A 19,423-nucleotide genomic window follows, 5' to 3' on the forward strand; every position below is an offset into this window, starting at 1 on the left:
GAAGCACGTGGGTGCTGTGTTAAACTGGCTGTTGAGGTGAAACAGTCAATTTGAGAATTAGATAACAGGCTATATCTGCATTTGAACATGCCTAATTCAGGAGGAATGCGATTCAATGTGGATGGCTGCTGGTGTGGGGATGTGTGTGCACACTGTATATAAAAAGCAGGTATTAAAACCACATTTTCAGAAACGTTTCAGTTGTATTTGTGGGTTAAGAAGCCATGTAGGACTCAAATGTGTATTTGGAGTATTTTCTTTCAAATTGGTATAACTCAAATCGGTTACGTGACTTAAAAACATGTTTCTTCCATTTGGAAGATTACCTCAGGTTCTCTGTGATCAATGGGAAACAGTGGTCACATGAGGAAGGAACTTCTTAATGACTCTTCTATCTCAATTCTTTGCCCCTTCTTTTTGTTTATTTTTGTCAGGTAGGTAAGACACAAATGGTGGTGTTTCTGTTCTGAACCCCCGGGGACAGCTCTGTGCCCCAGTGGCTGCATTGTTTTTGGTGTGTCTCAGCGGGGTTGTGCTTTCCGTCCGATTCAGCTTGTCCTCCTGGATGCTTGGAGTGTGACAGTGACAGCCTGTGCCACCTCTGTGACAGCACCACGTTTCTGAAGAACAAAGTTTGTGTTTCTGCCTGTGGCCAGGGTTTCTATGGCAACACATGGACCAGAGAGTGTGAAGAAGGCGAGTGTCTCTCATGATAAAACAACCGAGCTGGCAGGCTTCTAGCAGATTTTTAAGGCCAGGACGCTCATTCAGTGGCATTTTTGGAATTCAGTTCTGTGCAGTTTTGTGTTGACTGTTAAAAGTTGGCAGCTATTTTTCTAGCAGCTTTTTTGTTTCATAAAACACGCATGCACGTGGTTTTCTAAGTGAAGTTACCTAGTTAGGTACAGAGGCACGTCTTTCCAATCATTTATCATCAGTGTAAAACAAAGGAAAAAATATCTTGGGGGAAATCCCTTACTAAATCAACTGTAGTACTTACTTACCTTCTCTGTGTTCTAAATGAAGATTTACTGGTCCATCTGCAGGGCAGGCCAGTGTATGCTGCCTTTGAGTTTTGTGATGGGGAGCTCAAGATGGGAAGTGACTTGCCCAAGCCTCTTAAAATTGGAGTGGGGTTTGGGATGGATTGCAGTTCTTCCTGAGATGGTGGTTGTCCACCTAGGTCAGTAACAAGCAGGGCATCACGAGGGTCTGATCTGTTATCCGGAAGATGGCTAGGCAAGGCACTAACATAGCCCATGGCTGTAATTCATTCAGCAATACTTCTCCCTTCTTTCCTTTTAGCCAGCAGGCATCCCTCAGGCTTCCGTGTGAACAGTACCCTCACAGTAGGAATTGGTGGGGTAAAGCCCCTAGACCTCTCCTTACTGGGGGTGTGTGATCTGGATGGTGACACAGGACAGCTCTTGTTCCACGTCGACAGCACTCCCTCCAACGGCAGGCTAGTGATGGCGGTGAATGCGAAAGAGGTGCAGCTGAGCAAAGGTGACCGCTTCAGCTGCAAGGACGTGAAGGAGAAGAGAGTCCGCTTTGTGCACAGCAAAGAGAAATCCAGGTGACTGTCTTGAAACTTTTTTCAGAGCTCTTGCCTTAAAAAGAATTGACGTGTCTTGAGAACAGGTATTTCCTTGTTCCTTGGAAACATTCTTAGTGAAGCACGCTTCTCACTGCTATTAAATAAATTACCAATGCACTTATACTGTACCATAGTATACACATTGGTGAAAAACTTCTCTGTTTATGGTATAAAAGGTCACTGTGATCCAGCTACCAAACCTGTTGCGCTTTGGGGGTTCCGGAGTCTGTCTCATCTTTAGGATGCTCTGCTGTGGGTTTAAAACTGCCGTATTATTCTGGTTGTTACCGCTGTTTCTGGATACTGTCTGAACGATGCTCAAATGATGTCACCGCTAGGCTCTGCGGCATAATCTGCATTCAGTAATTCAACCATTACTTCTTTGCCTGCAGTATGAGCTCTGTTACTGTCCTGGGATAATTAGCGGTGATTAGTAGCTGGCAATGCTCACCCTGCAAGCATGTTGCAAAGGAAGGAGATTTTTCCTGCTACCAGGCAAGAAGCCAGTCACCCTGCCAAATTTCACACTTGATTTGCATCACCATAAAGCCTTGGGACTAGACTGATACCGGTGGAATTGCTCTAAATTTCTGCCTGTATATGTTAGGGTGTTCTTTGATCCATTGTTTTCAGTAAGACTTGCGGGGTGTCCTTCAGATGCCAAGGGTTAGCTCATATTCACTTGACTTAAGGCACGTGTTTCTGTGTCATGGGGGGTTTTTTTGGCTGTCTGGTAGCCACGATGAAATGTCAGGATCTTGCATTGAGAAACTCAGCTACTTTATGTTCAAGGTTATCGGGTGGTATTATGGAAAGGTAAATAGGAAGCAAAAATGCTGAAAAGTGGGAGCTTCTGTTCCGAAGCCAGATAAGTGGCATTTTTCTTCAGCAGCGAACAGCTGACATTTAGAATCAGTACTTTATCTTGGAGATGCCATCCTATGTGGGTAACATAAGATAAAGGGAAATTGGGGTATATTATTACATAGTTAAAGGTATTTTATTACATATTGTGACTGTTGTGAATCGTCAGAAAAAAATACTATAAAAACAGTCAAAAAAACTTGAGCTAAGGCTTCTGTCGCTAAGCTAGTAATTTTTACTGAATTTATAATATTTTTATCATTATTGAGTCCTGCAAGAGCACTTCATTAATTTGTATTATCCTGTATTTTGGCTTGTTGGGGACTTGTTCAGGAAAGGACAGTTTTCCTTGAAGGTTGGCGATCAACAGTTCTTCTCCCATCCTGAGGTGGTCAACATTCAAGCATTTTCAACACAGGTAATGTAATAAAGCTTGGAAACAAACACAAATTTTGTACCATTTGGAGGCCTAGGTTCTTGCAGTTATAACAAAGGAGCTGGGCAGAACTTGAGCTGGAGTTCAGGTCAGGCAAATTAGGCTCGACTCTCACTTATTTGAGAGGCAGCCAAGAGTCGTATGGAGGAACTGGACTAGGGGTAAGTGACTGAAGAGACTGGCTCGCGTAATTTTGCTTGTGGGGGGAACTGTACCTGTGCAATCATAGAGCAATTATCAGCGAGGGCTAAGGAGCCCCTACTGTTTAAATTATTCTTTGGATCCGTGGATGGTCTAGTTGATCTCGTACTGCAGGGCAATTGAACAATGATTGATCCCTATGGTAGGGATTCTTGGCAGTCCAGAGCATTTACGTAAATGCTCTCTTCTAGGACAGTTGGGAGTTAAATCAGCATGAGCTATTTCAAATGCCTCTCTCAAACTGCTCACCACTTCTAGGCAAGTTGATGGTACTGGCAAGTGTCCGTGTCTCTCATTTTACTGTTATTTAAAGTCTGTAGCACGATATCATGGAGGGGCCTCGCCCAAGAGATGGCAAACAGGCGGTATGTTTGTGACCCCTTTTCTAAGGGTACGCTCTCTAAAAGGCAAGGTATGAAGAGATGTGCAAGACACACATTATGGGAGAGGGCACAGCATTACAGAAGGGAGTTGTTGTTCAAGCCCAGCATGTGCCAAGCTCAGCCTATCAGCAGGTCACATCATCACATCCCTCTGGACAGGCTTTGATTCCCACTCAAGCTACAAGTGTTGCTCTGATGCTGCTGTGAGGGCAGTGGATGTGCTGGAGCTGCCCGGCCCGGCTTTCCGCATGCGGCTGGTCATGCTGGCAGCGAATTCACCATGGACTCACTTGAACAAGGCCTGGGTTTCCAAGGGAGCTTTGCAACTTGCACTGAACTTTTTCCATAGTCAAACTGTCTAGTTGAAAGCTCGATCAGATAGCTTTGCTTGAACCGAAGTTGTTGTGGCTACTTGGCATATTCGAGCAGTGTAAAGAGACTTTCAAGTGCAGATGAGAGCCTGCTACTCTTAAGGTCCATTTACATCCTCAGAGGGGCATTAAATGGCTTGATAAAACTGTAACTGGAAATCTGGCTACCATCCTTTCTCTTTTAGTGCTGACTCCTTCCTGCCTACAGGCCTGACTCAGCATCCATCCTCACAAGGAGTAATTTAAGAAATGAATTTATTTAAATCGTTGCAGTGGTGGATGACAGGTTTGTGTCTGAAGGTGCTGGTGCTATTCTGTGCTTCACACTGAGTGTAGGAGGAGTATAGCCAGTAGCTCAAAAACATGGTGAGCTGCTGACTCGCTCGCTGCATACCATGCTGGGATCCCGCAGGGGATGTCCAATTTAATGTATCTAGTGTTCCATACAGGAAACAACTCTTCCTGAGATGCATAATTTCTGTGGTTCTCTGACAGTCTTTGGATTTTGCACTGCTTGGTTTTTTTTCAGGTTTGGGGTCCTAGGGAGGTGGTAGCTTCAGGGTTAGGAATTATAATTTTTTCTTTTTAATTGCGCCTTGTTGCTTTTAATCATTGTATTCCCTATTAGCCATGCCGTAACTTCTGGAAATTTTGAGTGTTCTAGTTTGTCCTTCAACGTAAGACAAACTGTGGATTTTGATCCTGTTGTGTGTATATTGATTCTAGCTCGAGCTGAAATCTCTGCTCGGTCTAATCTCTTGTTTAGCGCAGGAGGACATTCACCTAAGTAAGAGCTGCAATCACTGCCCCAGAATACATAAGTGAGGTTTAATAATAGGAATTTTGCCTGCTGATCCTTAATAACCCTCATAAGTTGTACGCAGGTGAGATGGCAGCAGTTAGCTTTCTGCTGAATGTTCCCAGGGCTTTGACTTTGCCTCTGTGGGATCACCTCCCTCCTGGGGCAAGGTATTACTGATGACAAATGATGTTTATTGGGATCGATAAAGACTGCAGATTTAAACTTTCTTGATGACAAAGAACTAGGGAACTAATTTAAACCAGCAGAAATGTGGACTGTAGTTGATCTTCATTCTAGGATGAATAAGGCTGTGTGGAGTCTTTGAAACTAAATAACAATACTGACAACACCCAGTTTTGCTGTCTTTGAGAAGGACTTTTATCAGTTCAAGACAAGCAAAAGCACATCCTTCAGTGTTAGCTGATTGACTCATTTCTACTTAGAAGCATTAATTCAAGCTTCTGCCTCTCAGTCTCACTGCTATTGGTTTCCTGTGTAGGTTATTCTCCCTCTCCCAGCATTCTTCCTTGCTTCCTTTTTTCCCCTCTCTGCAGCTCATTTTATACAGATAACCTGGGCATACAGGCTGTGTGGGGTCTTAAGCATCAGTACTCTGAAAGAGGTCTAAGTTATCAAGGCTGTAGGTTCACAGAATCCCAGAATGGCGGGGGCTGGAAGGGCCCTCTGGAGCTCACCCCGTCCCACCCCCGCGTGAGCAGGCACCCCCAGAGCAGGGGCACAGGGCCGCGTCCAGGCGGGGTGTGAATGTCTCCAGGGAAGGGACCCCACAGCCTCTCTGGGCAGCCTGTGCCCCTGCTCTGGCACCCGCACAGGGAAGGGGTTTGTCCTCATATTCAGGTGGAACTTTCCGTGTTCCAGCTTGTGCCCGTCGCCCCTTGGCCTGGCTTTGGGCACACCTGAAAAGAGTCCAGCCCATCCTCTTGACACCCACCCTTTAGGTATTTATAAGCATTGATGCGATCCCCCCTCAGTCTTCGCTTCTCCAGGCTGAACAAACCCAGGTCCCTCAGCCTTTCCTCATAAGGGAGATGCTCCAGTCCCCTGATCATCTCGGTAGCTCTCCGCTGGACTCTCTCTGGTAGTTCCCTGTCTTTCTTGAACTGGGGAGGGGTTATACACAGGGAGAATGGGGTGTGTCTCCATCCCCAGCCCACCCTGAACTGATCATTCACAGACAAATCTTCAGCATCTGAGCTGCCTGTGTTCCAGTTGGGCCTGTGGACATGTGTGTAACATGTAGACCTTCCAAAATAGTTGTGGTCCATGTTTCCATTTGAATTTCCATGGATAGTAATAAGGCAAAGCTGTGTCCCTTGTCTCTTATCCGTGCAGACAGCAAAGGGATTACAGGCTCTAGCTGATAACTAAATTGCTTTCTGTATGAACGTCCTAAGTTTTTTTTCCTTTCCTAAGCCTGTTGTGGGATGAGAATCTTCTTTTAACGCAACTACATCAGTCTAAATTGCTAGATATTCTTAGATATGCCCGCTGGGGAGGAATGTGTGGAGAGTGAATCTCTGCTGCTTAAAAATAGCAGGTTTCCAGTGATGAAGTGAGCTCATTTCTTTAACTTCACATTTCTCAATCCAGAGTTCGATCACGATCAAATTGCTAAGGTTTAGCAAACACCTAAGAGCTGCTTTTATGTTTCAGGCCCCGTATGTGTTCAGAAACGAGGCCCTCCATGTCCGCAGAGGGAAAACTGGAACCATAACAGAACTGTTGCTTGGTGTGAGAGATGGTGACAATCCTCAGGATGTTGTGCTGATGGTTTTAGAGCCTCCACGTCACGGGCAGCTGATCAAACCTCCTGGAGACCCAGCTTCTTCAGTCCGCATGTTCCACCTGGATGACCTCGCCGACAAACTGCTGCGTTATGTTCACGATGGCTCTGACACCCGGGACGATGCAGTTCTTTTGCAAGTGAACGATGGGTACCACTTCCAGAACATCCTGTTCCACATTAAGATTGTTCCCGAGGTATGTGCTGTGACATAAACCCTTGCAGGCAAATTACAAGCCTGGAGAAGTATTGCTGTTTCCCTGAGTTGCCAGTAATCCCGTATTACTGACAGGCTGTGGTCAGAGACAGGAGAAAGTAGTGGACTGATTGAGTTATGGAGGTCACCTGAATCTTTGGTTTGTGACAGGAATGCTTCAGCTCAAATTGTGCAGCTTTGATGATTCAAAGTCCATAGTTATTTGTAAGAAAAATTTTCTGGAGTTGCCAGTGAGAATTTTGCACTGGTAAGAGCAATAAATTAGAGAATGAGTGGATGGTGGGGAGAGAGGGCTGATGAGATAGGCAAACCAGTCACTGGGCTGATGAGAGCATGATGGGAGACACAAAGGACCACGCGTGAACTAAACAACTTGGCTAATAAGGTGTATCACTGGTACTTTGGTGGTGGTGCCATCTCCCAAGGTAAGGACCTCTGCTGTTCACTCAGTGTTGCTCCCCTGAAATCTTTCTATTTGATAACTTCCCTAAGGACAAGGCACAGATACCTAGATTCAGAAATTACTAAGAAGTATTTTAACTTTTGTTTCTTGCTTTTATTGCAGTTCATAATTAAATAACAGTTGTTTGTCTCTTCTGTATTTGGACACGAAGTGGCGCTTTATATTAAATTTTATAGCAATTACAGCGGGAGAATTAGAAAGAGTGGTCCTTCTGCATTTGTTTATTAAACAAACCCCAGCCGAACAAGGCATGAAATACGTACAGTGTGTGTGGTGGGCCTTGAAGAAAAATAGAGTTGCTGAAGTCCTTGCAAGCATTTCAGTTCTGGCATTGTGTTATTGTAATAAAACAGAAGGGAAAAAAGCTGAAAATTTCCTTATCCCTTAGTTAATGTGAAAGAGTAATGAAAAATAGAGCTGTCAGAGAAGTCATCCACTGTTTGCCATCTTTTTATGCACGGATCTGAGAATTACACGATCTTTGGGCGCCTCCGCTCCGTGAAATGGAATTAGGAGGCAGTGATGTTATCTCTCTTTTGTCCTCTTCTCCGATGTATCAGATGCCTTTCACAGCAAGTTGGTCATGAAAATTTTAAGTCAGGTTTACAAGCGCTACATGCATCTGTGTAGTTAGGACAAGGAGGGGCTGATCCCATCTGGACCCTGCGGATGCTCCTAAAGCTGTGGTAGTAACTGATGATAATTAGTGACATGACTCACGCATCAGTCTGGGAATGAGAAAGGGGTTGCTTTCAAGGCTGGTACTGAGTTTATTAGACTCCTGGAATAAGAGCAGCCCTGCCCGTGGTTTTTTTACCCAGATCACTTAGGTAGGCCCTAAAGAGCCTGTGTAAGATCAGAAGGACTGTAAAAATGCTTGGGCACCACTCTGTGTTGTTTGTTACACGGGGGTGGGGGGGCGGGGTTTGCTATTGATTAAGCAGGTTCCTGTGAATACCAGTGAGGGTGAATTGCTAGGTATAGTTTCCTTTATTCGCCTATTTTGCGCTCCCTTGTCTCTCATTATCTTTCCAAGTGTCTCTCTGCAGCACTCGGCTACAGACGAGAATGAAGATGGTGACAAAGGTGAGAGCGGAGCGGCTTTTAGTTTGAGGGTAGAGCTGGCAGATACCCAGCTCCTGCCTCATCTTAATTATCGTCTTTGTAGAGTAGCCTTGGGAGCTGAAATGCATGCAGGGTTTGTTTCTGGAAAGGTGCTGTTGAGGCACACACACAAAAGACATTTGGGTTTTTTTTTCTTTGGTTTACATCCAAAGACTGCTAAAGAGCCTGGTAGGACCCTGGCTGGAGGTGTGGGAGTTCAAGAGTGTGGGTTTTTAACCATGCTACTTATCTGAGTACACAGAGCTTGTTATAATGTGCCTGCTGGATGGTTTTATTTAGTAAGTCCTGGTGTGAAAGGACATTTCTAGGATTCCTATTCAATGGGCTCAGACAGTATAATTCTCAGACATTAATCCATAGGAGCACTGCAGTGAAAGTGTGAAAACATAAATGAAGGAAAACATAACCGCCAAATATTAAGAATTAGAGGGGTTTGTTTCTTTACAATGTGTGTGCCTTGTTTATTCCAAGGTGCTTTTTTTGCTCCCTTTGGTTGCTAACAGCTTCCTTCTCCCTATTTGCCCCCATCAAAACACTTTGTTTGACCTACTGCGGTCTGAACAGCTGGCCTCTATTTTGAGAGTTCTTAATAATGATTTGCACTGCTGTATATTTTTGTTGACATTCTGTAACAATTACAGCTTCTGTGAAGTTAATTTGAGACCTGCTGGTAGTTCATTTTTGGCAGAGCACCACCAGCGGTGCTCCAATGGGGAATCAGGAGCCCATGCCCTAGAAAATATGATCACAGGCTATGTACCGTAAGTCAGAGGAAGTCAGACTTACCCAGCTAAAACCATGACACCACACATAATCTGTGCATTGCTGACGGGATATGGAAGCCTTTCTTTTCTGAGAGGCATGGGGAAATGCAGGAAAAGGACAAAAGATGTCTATTTTAGGGGTGTGTTGGACCTCTACAGGAGGTCCAGCTAAGGGAGGTCTCCAAAATATTTGCAAGGCACTGCATCTTGCCTTACGTGGGAGCAGGCAGCTGAAGCAGGGACCAAGGAGCATGTTAGCCTCCCCAGGCTCTCTGAAAGCATGTCTCCTGTGCTGTGAATTCATTCCGACAGTTTGCTAACTGTGTGCTCAGGTATCAGTGAAAAAAAAAATTTTAAAAAAATCTAATGTGATTCTAGCTGCTTTGCCAAACACAGGGTGAGCGACCGGATTAGACAATAGCTTGTTGCTAAATACATTTTTCAAAAGATTACCAAGCAAGAAGAGCTGTCGTACGAATGTGTTCCTATTAACAAGCAGGACTGCAGCATCAGGGCCAGGGAGAAATGGTATTACAAAATGGGGGGCTGGTTTAGTGTGGCCAGTGAAGGAACATTCTACCATTTAGTTACTGAAAAGCTGAAGGGTTCCATGCTTATAGCAAAATCACAACCTTGTCTTTAATTAGCATTCACTTAGAAATATATTCTTTTCAAATAGTGCGTTTTGCCTGTCGTTATTTGAAGTGTAGCCAGTCTCTCTCTTCTCTCCTTACACAATGAATCCAGGGACCTTTCTGCCCTTTTCAGTTTGCTTCCCATTCCAGAGTTACGCTTTGCAAAGTCTATATGTGTAATGATGTGACTGAATTGATAAGGTCCGAGGCAAGTTGTCCTATATATTGACAGTGTTCTCTTGGCTGGCACAGGGTCTGGTTTTTGTCTTCACTGTTCTTCAAAAAAATAAATTAAGCATTGTGCTGGGAAACTCGTGACCCGACACACTCTAGGATGATGTGGCGTTTAGAAATTAGCACTGTGCAAAATAAGTGTCGTACAAATTAAACGGGTGAAGGTTGCTCAGCAGACATGTCAAAATGGAGACGGGAAATCATCCTTTAATGTGATTCTTTTTCACAGACATCTTTTAGCTCTTTCTGCTGTCTCTGTTGCAGATTCAGACAAACATAGTAATGAGTCGTTTATCAGTTTTGGGGTGACACATGATTATATGGAGTAGTAAAGGAGGAGGAAGATGATCACTCACATGGAGCAGTCAGGGTTTTGAGTGATTACGCAGTTCACCACAGCCAGTTTCAAGGTGAATCTGCAGAAACCAAAAAGAGAAGACACATTTACAGCAACCGGGCTTATAAGAAAGAACAGAACAGGTCACGGGGATTTTGGTGCCCCATCCAACACAGCATGAGCTAACAAAGTAATTTAGAGGCAAGAAGGGCTAATAGGATCCTTGAATGCCAGAGTAATGTTACTGAAGTATATGAGAATGGTAGTGAAACCGTTACTGCATCCAGTCCTGCCATCTACGTTTCAAGAAGCTGGGATGAATATTGAATAAATATTCATTTGGAAAAAAAAAACAAACACAGGAATAATTTAAGGGTTAGAAAACCCACCAAGCAGCAAAAGTCTTTGGTGGATGCTCAGGCAGAGTTCAGTTTTACAAAAGTGGTTATGTGATGACTTGACCATTGGTGTAAGTCCCCATGCGGAGAGGAGATATTTGATCTAAAAGTCTTCCTGCAAGTATGTTCTGACTTAGCAAAAAAAAGTGATGTGGCTTTGATCCAGTAGTTACTAAGTGAAATTTGCGTATCTGATTTCTGAACGTTAAACTGCTTCTGTTCAAGCAAAGGCTGGAAAACTGCAATAGTTCATGTTTCCGCCAAAATTCATCATTGGTATTTGCATACCCTTAAGTTCACTTTTGTCCCGTCTTGTAGAAAACCATGAGGTTGGTCTTGGCCACCAATGGCGCGACCACCTATTGAAGCAGACAACCAGGCTTGAATGCATAAGGAATTCCTAAATACTCTGCTTAATCCTTTTCACCTGAAAACATGTTTCCATCAGTGCAGCATTGCTGACATTCAGTTAAGCTGCCTTCTGCTGTCTCCCTGCATGCAGAACAACAGAAGCCCTCAGCTGGTGGCGAATTCCCTGGTCTGGGTTCCCCAGGGAGGCATGCTCCAGATCTCCAAGACAATTCTGCACGCTAAGCTACCTGGTGCCCGTGACTCTGAGATAACCTACACCATCACCAAGGACCAGCCAAGACATGGTAAATATCTTTGGAGTGGTGCTGTCAAAAAACAGCTGTAGGGCGTTGCTTTTCACCCCGCATGCCCCAAGGTGTCCGTCTGCTAGATAAAAGTGAAGGGTCCTGGTTAATTCTGGGGAAAAGGGTGTTCTTCACAGACCTATGGGAATGTGATTCTCTTTGCCCACAACACATAACATTTGGGGGAATATTTCCTTATAACACTATGCTGAATAAATGCTGCTAACCTCATCTTTTTCCAGTTCGAACGGCCATGCAAAGTAATGAAGCACTATTGTCCTGCCTAGTAATCTGAACTTCTGCAACTGCGTTTCTCTAGTGGTAGTTAAATTCTGGTGGATTTACAGCCTTGTGAGAGCAGAATCTTTCTCGCTGCCAAAAGATAATATTCTACAATGAATGTCTGGTTTAAGAGCAGCATAGAGTAATATCTACCTCTACAAAGTGCTGAGCAAAAGTTTACCATGAAGAATCAGAGAACTCCCTAAATGCCATAACATTTGATTTAATTTCTACTAACGGCAGGGGTTATTAACTCAAACGGGAATTGGTGGCATTTGCATGCGTATATAATTCTTGTCTCCAAATTCCTTGTGAGAGGCTCTGATCTCATCTCTCAGAGAAACCCCATGTATAGGACTGCAGCTTATAGAATGGCTTCTGGGGCCAGGCCAAAGGGAAGTGTGGAAGGCAGTGGGATTTGTGGCTGTGATACCAACTGAGAGAAACTGAGTGGAAAAGAGAAGATGTCATATATGGAGGGAAAGGAAATACGGACAGAAAAGAAAGACGTTATTTTCCTGCTCAGCATCACCATTTTCTTCACTAGAACCATGTCTTTAAATAATATATTTTGCACTTGTATGAAATTATATCATTGCTTTTAATTAGCTGAGCCAGATAAAATTAGAGGATCCCTTTAGCAACATCAGTGCTGGTTTTCTGCCTTTTGCTGTAAGGATAGGCTGGTTTCCATAACAGCTGCCGGTACCTGATGGAAACATAGATTATGTTATTTTTGCAATTTAGAAGAGAAGTAATTAATTTGTATTCCCCCTTTAGTTTTATGCAGATGAAGGACTGTCTTCTCATTTTTAATAAGCATTTACATGAAACAAGAATTTTTCCCTGAGGAGCTTGTCTCCTGCTGCCTAACCCTAACCAAAATTTATAATCCTGTGTTTGTATCACCATAATTATCTCTACTGTAATTACTTGCAGTAACACAAATGGGTTTGTAGCTGCGGGTGAGGAATAAGCAGTAGAAATCAATGAACTTCCAAATTTTATCTAAATACTATTTCACAGAAAGGGAGGAAAAAAATAAGACAGAGAAATGTAGAAAGCATGTCCTTAATCAAGGAAGGCTTATCTGCCTATCTTAGTATTTGGGCGATGGAAAAGATATTCATACCTGTACAAAAGATAGAATTTTATTTTTAGATAGGAAAGAAAACCACCTCAGGATCATAGAATCATGGAATGTCCTGAGTTGGAAAGGGACCCCCAAGGATCATCAACTCCAACTACATTTCTGTAGCACAAGCGTGTGGACCAAGAAGGCTTCTTGCCTTTTATTTGAAGACTCTGAAATCAAACAAAAGGGATATAATTAGGGAAAAAAAGTATCTCTGTCCAGATCCCCTCCTGCAAGGTTTGGTTTGGTTCTGTGCAATTGGGCACTGAAGAGCGGTTGATCTTTCTAAGGATCTCTTTATGCTGGGCCTCCTGTTTTGTCTCTAGGAATAGAGCCAATATCATCCCTGGCTCTCCTCTCAGTGCATAGGATGCCTCAACACAGCTCTGTTATGTGGAAAAAATACTCACTTCTGTATGAGTAGGTATGGTTATACCCGAAGCTGCTCCATACATTCTTAGAGGATGAAATTTCCAAAGCCAATGAAAAGCGATGCAAGTGTCGACTCTTCTTAAAATGAATGAGACCGCAGTGCCTGAATCCTCTAGACAGCTCTGGAAATCGCAGCTGTGTAGTCTCCATATATTTCAATAAATTGCCTGAGTGTGCACAAGTTGTACATTCATGTGTGTGACCTATCAATAAGTGCATTTCTGTTTAAAAAAAGCAAAATGTTTCAAATGAAACGGTAATCAGAATCTATATAAGTAAACATCACAGAGTTGTGCCTTCTGATTTTTAAGAAGACACATAGACATGCGTCTTGCTTAAAGCAGCTGTATGTTCTAATTGTTTCCTCTCTGACTTTGGGAGGGATAAACAACTTGCAGGCCCTAACTCCTTCGGGTGTGTGATTAGCATCTTTAGGAATCACACAAAAGATTAAGGTGGTGAACTCCCATGAGCGAAAGCATAAGATCGGGAATGTAATTAGGGCACTGATAAGGGAATATTAACATAGAGTTTGATGATAAAATGGAAGTGTGATATTTCAGCTTGCTGAACGATTTTTTTATTACTCCAACCGTTTGAGGGTGGTTTTGGGAAATGAACTGGGAGAGCTTATGATATGTATTTTGCATAACAGAGTGATTAATGCTGTAAGGAGAGTTGAAGTGATTTATAATATATGTGGCTTCTGAATTGGTAGCCACGAGGGATACTTTCAAAGACTAGTAGAAAAGCACAGCATACAACTAACAAGTTATTTAAAGAGCAGCTAAATTATACACAGTCAAGAACAGTAAAGACAGGGGAAAGGTATGATTTTTTTTCCACAGATTATATGTAAACTCCAAAACAAGTAAATTGCACTGTAAAATAGAAAAATAGGCCATTTATTTTGATACTATAGCTCTTTGTCAGGTTTTAATTTCGTTTATCTGTGTGGTTAGGAAAAATGTTCACATCAGTGAAAACCAAGGTTTTGATACCCTTCTCTTGGTGGGTCGCGCTTGGCTCTTTGAGTAATTTTATTAGAACGATGGTTTTGGATTGAAGTCTGTTGAACATTAGCAGTGACATCAAAATCCCACCCTTGCAGGTGTCTGCGAGGAAAGGCGATAACCAGTGGGACGTGTCCCCATCCTGCTCTCTGTCGTATCTGCAGTGAAGCCAGTGATGTTGCAGTCCAGCTGAGAATCTGTTTCTAACACAAAAAATCAGAAACAAGCTGGATGTTAGAGATAGAGAAGCTACATACTCTTTGGAGTAAGAGCCACAAACCAGGGCGTACAGACTTCTATACAGCCTATGCTACAGAGGCTATGTTAAAGAGCTCTTTTACCCTATCTGTTCAAGAGCTGGTTTTCAGTTGAAGATTTCTTTTCAGAGAATTCGGCCGAGTATACTTTTTGGCATAATAAGTACCCAAAAGAGCTAGAAAAGAGCTGACCTTGAAAAAATTAGTATGCTGTATTCTGATACTTAAGTTGTACCCTTGAGGGGAAGATGGATAGTCTGCTGCAATCCTTTTTAATCCTGATTGTGTCTTGCTTCTCTCTGTCCCTTCACAGGAGCTCCAGAAAGAGAGGCATGTCCTTTGCATCTGTTTTTCTGCTCAGTTTATCAAACGGGCACATTTCAAGGTTGAAATGGGCTAGTCAGTGGGCAGAAATGACATTTTGGGAGTTTAAAGTCGCAGATCCTGTTCTTTGCTTGACCGAGTATTTCTTCTGTGTACTCGCATGAGTTACTTGATCTGCCCTTTGCCAAAACAGGAGATAAAATTTCCCAATGTCAGTGGGATGTCGCAAGGTCTGTTAGTGGGTTTTAGGAGCTCTATGGCTATTTCTGTTAGTCACACTAGACGGGAAAAACCTAAGATTGGGTGGACATTTGTCTTGGATCCTCATTAGTTAGTGGAAAGGCATCTATTCCTTCTTGTTTTCTCACAAGTTTTGTCCTGGCCGTTCCTTTTTGCTTTTCCCAGGCGAAGTGGTGCTTCTGGTCCCAATGCCAGCAGATGGCCCAGCAGACTCGTGGCAGCTTTTGCCTGATGGAAGAACAGCCTCACCTACAACCTCCTTTACCCAGCAGGACATCAACAAAGGCATTGTGTGGTACAGGCACTCTGGATCTGAAGTAGAGAGTGACTCCTTCCAATTCCAGGTACTCCTTGTCATATGCACAGTGGGGTCACACAGCAGTTCTGCTGGTGTTTTTCTCCGAGATTACTCAGTCTGCCATTCCCTGTATCTTGTGACCCAAAGTTTTAATAGATACACATACATGAATACACGCGTGCGCACACGAATATGTGTGTAAATATGTATTTGTATTTACATACAGACTTACACGTTTAAAGGTGCGTGTTGCTTGCCTATAGATAAATATGCACGTACTTATGTGTCAAGGCGGATGCAGCCCATCATTGTATTCCTGGCAGACTCTTACTGATGCACAAGAGAGCTTTTGCTGCATGCGGATCCCCAGGTTTTAATCTGTGGCAGTGGAGCCAGCCAGCCAGCCGCCCACAATGTTTTGCCGCGTGCAGTGGCATTAACCTTCTGGATGTCAAATCACAGGCCATATTGCAAATCCGGAGAAAAATTGTCCTTCAAGCAGCATCTAACATTTAAGCAATTAAACTAATAGCTGGCCTGATTTTTTGTAGAACAATTCCATCTCATGGAGGAAAGGGTTTTGTGGAAATGCAATGACGTTGTCCTAGTACCTGCTAGCTTGTCTAAGCAGGAAAACTTCTAGAGATCAAGAGTCGCCAAGTGAGCGGGCAACCAGATCCGCACTTATAACTTCCACAGGATGAAACTAGCAGGCTTGTAACATCAGCATGATGCAGTCTGTCCAGAGGCTGATTCTTGCTGTGACAGTGATCCCTTCTCCACTGGCCTTTTGCCTGTGGGGGTAGGATTGTCCTCTGGGGACACCCAACTGATGCGCTTGGGGTTGCTTTTGGGGAAGAAATAGGAACAGGAAATGTTTTTTTCCCTGGCAATCCTTAGAAGAGGTAACAGAGAGGATAATTCACACCCTTCTTGCAACCTGCTGCCTCCTTTCCCCCACCTTTCTTTGAGATGAGGCTGGTCCCAGGGGACAAGGGGAAGGTGAGGAGGTAGGTCCAGACAGCCACACGTTTGGCTGTCCTAGAGATCTTCCCGCCGGCTGCCGAAACTGCGTGAGGAGACCCATACAGAGGTCCTCTGGCCCACACCTCCTAAGCCATCCCTGCGATCCAGACCTCTGTGAGAGGACTTCCCCGTGCACGGTGTGTTACTGCAGCTCATATCCTGGCAGTTTTGGTGCCCCATTTGCAGTTCAGACAGGAGGTTTGACCCCTTGGTGCTACATGGCAGGTACATTGCCCTCTCGTAAAACCTGTAATACGTACTCCAAGTGCAACGTGTTCCGAGGACCTTTTTTTAGATAGTTTGTTTTGCAAGCCCCAAAACTAAGCGACTCTCCTACTTTCTGCAGACCCTGCGCTAATGGTTTTATTTTTGCCATAGAGTACCTCTCCGTGCAAACAGGCAAAAAGGTACAAATACTCCCCAAGAGATATAAATATAAAATTAATTTTTAATTAATTAAATTAATTAAATGTATTTAGTTTTAATTAATTTAATTAATTTAATTTAATTTTAATTAATTTTAATTAATTAAAAATTAATAAAAATATAAATATAAAAATAAAAAAGACATATAAAATAAATCCCACATCCCCACAGGTTTAACATCCATAAAATTCCTCAGACAGGTCCTTGCTGTTTGCTTGGAAGGCTTAACAGCCTCCCATAATGCTAAGCCTAAGTGAACACTCACGTGCAGTATTTTTTACATCTGGTTTACGAGTCAGAAGCTATTACCGTAGCACCGGAGAGGCAATTAAGGTAATTTCTAAAGTAATTAACATAAGTGATAATGAGGAATTTGTGAGTGTCAGTGTTGAACAAGCTAATCTTTAGCTTAATTGCTGCGTTCCTCTTATAGAGTATGCATTTCGCATGAGTTAAATGTTTTGGTTTAGTATCTTGGAGCGGTAGCAATAACTGTACGGAGAGCCCTACTGCGAAAGGATGCTGCGATTGCCTGGGTCACATCAGGAGGCCATAATACCTCTGTCCGCGTCTTGAACTGTGGACTGGGGCATCTCAGAAGGGGCCAACACGTTGTTTACGTTGGTATTTTGGCAACTACCATTCAGGTGACAGCAACTCAGAACAGATCCAGCAAATGGCTAAAATAATTTCATCCGTTTCAGCGGAGCATGTATTTTTATGCATTTTCTTGAAATTAAGCTTGTGCTGAAGACCATTCTTGCTCACAAAGTGCTCTGTTGAATTCAAGAGCAGACCTCCATCCCTACTGAAAGATAAAGCCGTTAACTGAGCCTAACAAAGAAGCGGGCTGTATTTCTTCAGGCTCTTGCCTTATCTCAGGATTGCTGTGAACATTTGCAGGCTTACGTCTAGGGGATGGTTTTGGTCCTTTGATTTTTTTTTACAAATATAATATTATTTCCTTTATATGTCATTGCTGCAGGTTTGCCATTATAAGTTAGATACCGTTGACTTAACTTTGATGTTATAGTGGCGTATAGAAAACTTTTATGGGTTCCTGTGAAACATGAGCAAAGCCTGTCTTGGAAGATGTTGGGATCACTGGGAGTCACTGCCAAGACAGTGCCATTATTAAAAGACCAGTTATTTTTCCCTTTGTCAGCACAACTGATCATCATTTTGAGGGTGGGAGGAAGGTTTAGAAGTCCATTGTTTTTTCTGTTCCTGTGATGAAAAGTTCCACTAAGCTGAACAGACAGTTGGAGTAAAATTCAGCAAAACTATGGCAGTGACCAGGGGAAGCAGGAATGAAGAGCAGGTGGGGAACTGACAAACAGCTGTCTTTCTAAATGTTAATAAAGAGGTAAACCGTTTCTAGATTGTACAGGCAATAATGGGGAAACTGGTTGCTATTTAAAGGCCTTAGTTCCCATCAACTACCATTCAGGTATGCTTTGGGTTGGTATCTGCTGGAAGGGTGTACCTTTGCCTTCCCGGACCAGGAGGAGAGGAGAGGGAAGGTGCTCTGGAAATGCAGTGGTGTCCTCTGTCAGGTATCCATTCATGACATCTTTCCTTCCCAGGTGTCCAGCTCAGCCAGTCCACAAAGCAGCTTGGAAAGCCACGTGTTCAACATTGCTGTCCTCCCACAGGCGCCCAGAGCACCTCAGCTGTCCCTCGGCTCGTCTTTGCACATGGCTGTAAGTGTGAACCGCCCCTTCCGACTGATGGTTACTGTATTCCTGCTCTCCTTGCAGCAGCGCCCAGTGATCAGAGCCTCCCATAGAGCAGTAACCACTGAGTGTTGATTCCTGTACTTGCTATTGTCTGTGCTATTGTGCTTGATTCTAAGATTGAACTAAATCTATGGAACAGGGTATATGCCCCAGACTGCTAGCTAGAGCTGACATTGAGGGGAGAAGGGGGGGGAGAAAATACCCATAAAATGTTGAAAAAGACAGTATTAAAAGTGATGAATGTATAGACTGGAAAGGAGAGGGGGAGAGAGAAGAAAAATATGCCTACCATCTTTTTGTAGAATTCTTAGCCTTTCCTGAGAAGCCATTAGGAATGGTAAGAGTGAAAAACTGTGGGTTAGAGAGACTGTAATGAATATATCTTGCCAGTAATTCCACTGTAAACTTCATCAGAACTGTAGCCCGCCCACATTAGAAAGTTTTCATCCATCATTCTGGCATCAGGAACACAGACCATAAAGTATGTGGAAAACATTCAGACAAGCCCATTATATCTGCATCTGTGGAAGTGAATTACCTTTTCTTGCGGCATCAACTCTGGGAATGGCCAGAGAAATGTAGTTATTTCCCTGACTCTCTTAACTGAAAAGATCACCTCTGAGTTTAAAGCTGGTTTTGTGAGCTCTCCGACTTCGGTGTTTGCCTTCTCCGTGTGTCCCCATCACATATGTAGGTGAAGTCCAGCTTTCCCCTCTACTTCTCCTACATCTCCTGTTCTCTGATCCTCTACGGAGGGATCCTGAGTGCATGAGCTGGAGGGGAGCTTCAGGGCTCGGCACCCAGGCCACCCGTTGGGACACACCGAGAGCCAGGGCCCTAGACACAGGGAGCTGGATTTAGACATCACCTTGGCCTCATAGCTTTGTTGGACTTCCAGAGGGGGACCAGGATCATCATCCACTGAGCAGCAGCCCTGAACTGAGTGAGGCAGCGCAGGCTGTGA

General features: G+C 43.6%; 1 protein-coding gene across 2 annotated transcripts in view; it reads left to right on the top strand.

Annotated features, from left to right (window-relative positions):
• FRAS1 (Fraser extracellular matrix complex subunit 1) overlaps window positions 1-19,423 on the top strand; it is a 173,675-nt gene that overhangs the window by 113,039 nt on the left and 41,213 nt on the right. For both annotated transcript variants that reach the window (XM_075090041.1, XM_075090042.1), the window contains exons 25-31: window positions 553-700; window positions 1,310-1,576; window positions 2,795-2,879; window positions 6,329-6,655; window positions 11,134-11,287; window positions 15,136-15,314; window positions 18,307-18,423. In XM_075090041.1, coding sequence (XP_074946142.1) covers window positions 553-700; window positions 1,310-1,576; window positions 2,795-2,879; window positions 6,329-6,655; window positions 11,134-11,287; window positions 15,136-15,314; window positions 18,307-18,423 — 1,277 coding nt within the window. The remainder of the gene's footprint in view (window positions 1-552; window positions 701-1,309; window positions 1,577-2,794; window positions 2,880-6,328; window positions 6,656-11,133; window positions 11,288-15,135; window positions 15,315-18,306; window positions 18,424-19,423) is intronic.

Source organism: Phalacrocorax aristotelis, chromosome 4, assembly GCF_949628215.1.
Source record: "Phalacrocorax aristotelis chromosome 4, bGulAri2.1, whole genome shotgun sequence".
NCBI classification, from domain to species: domain Eukaryota; kingdom Metazoa; phylum Chordata; class Aves; order Suliformes; family Phalacrocoracidae; genus Phalacrocorax; species Phalacrocorax aristotelis.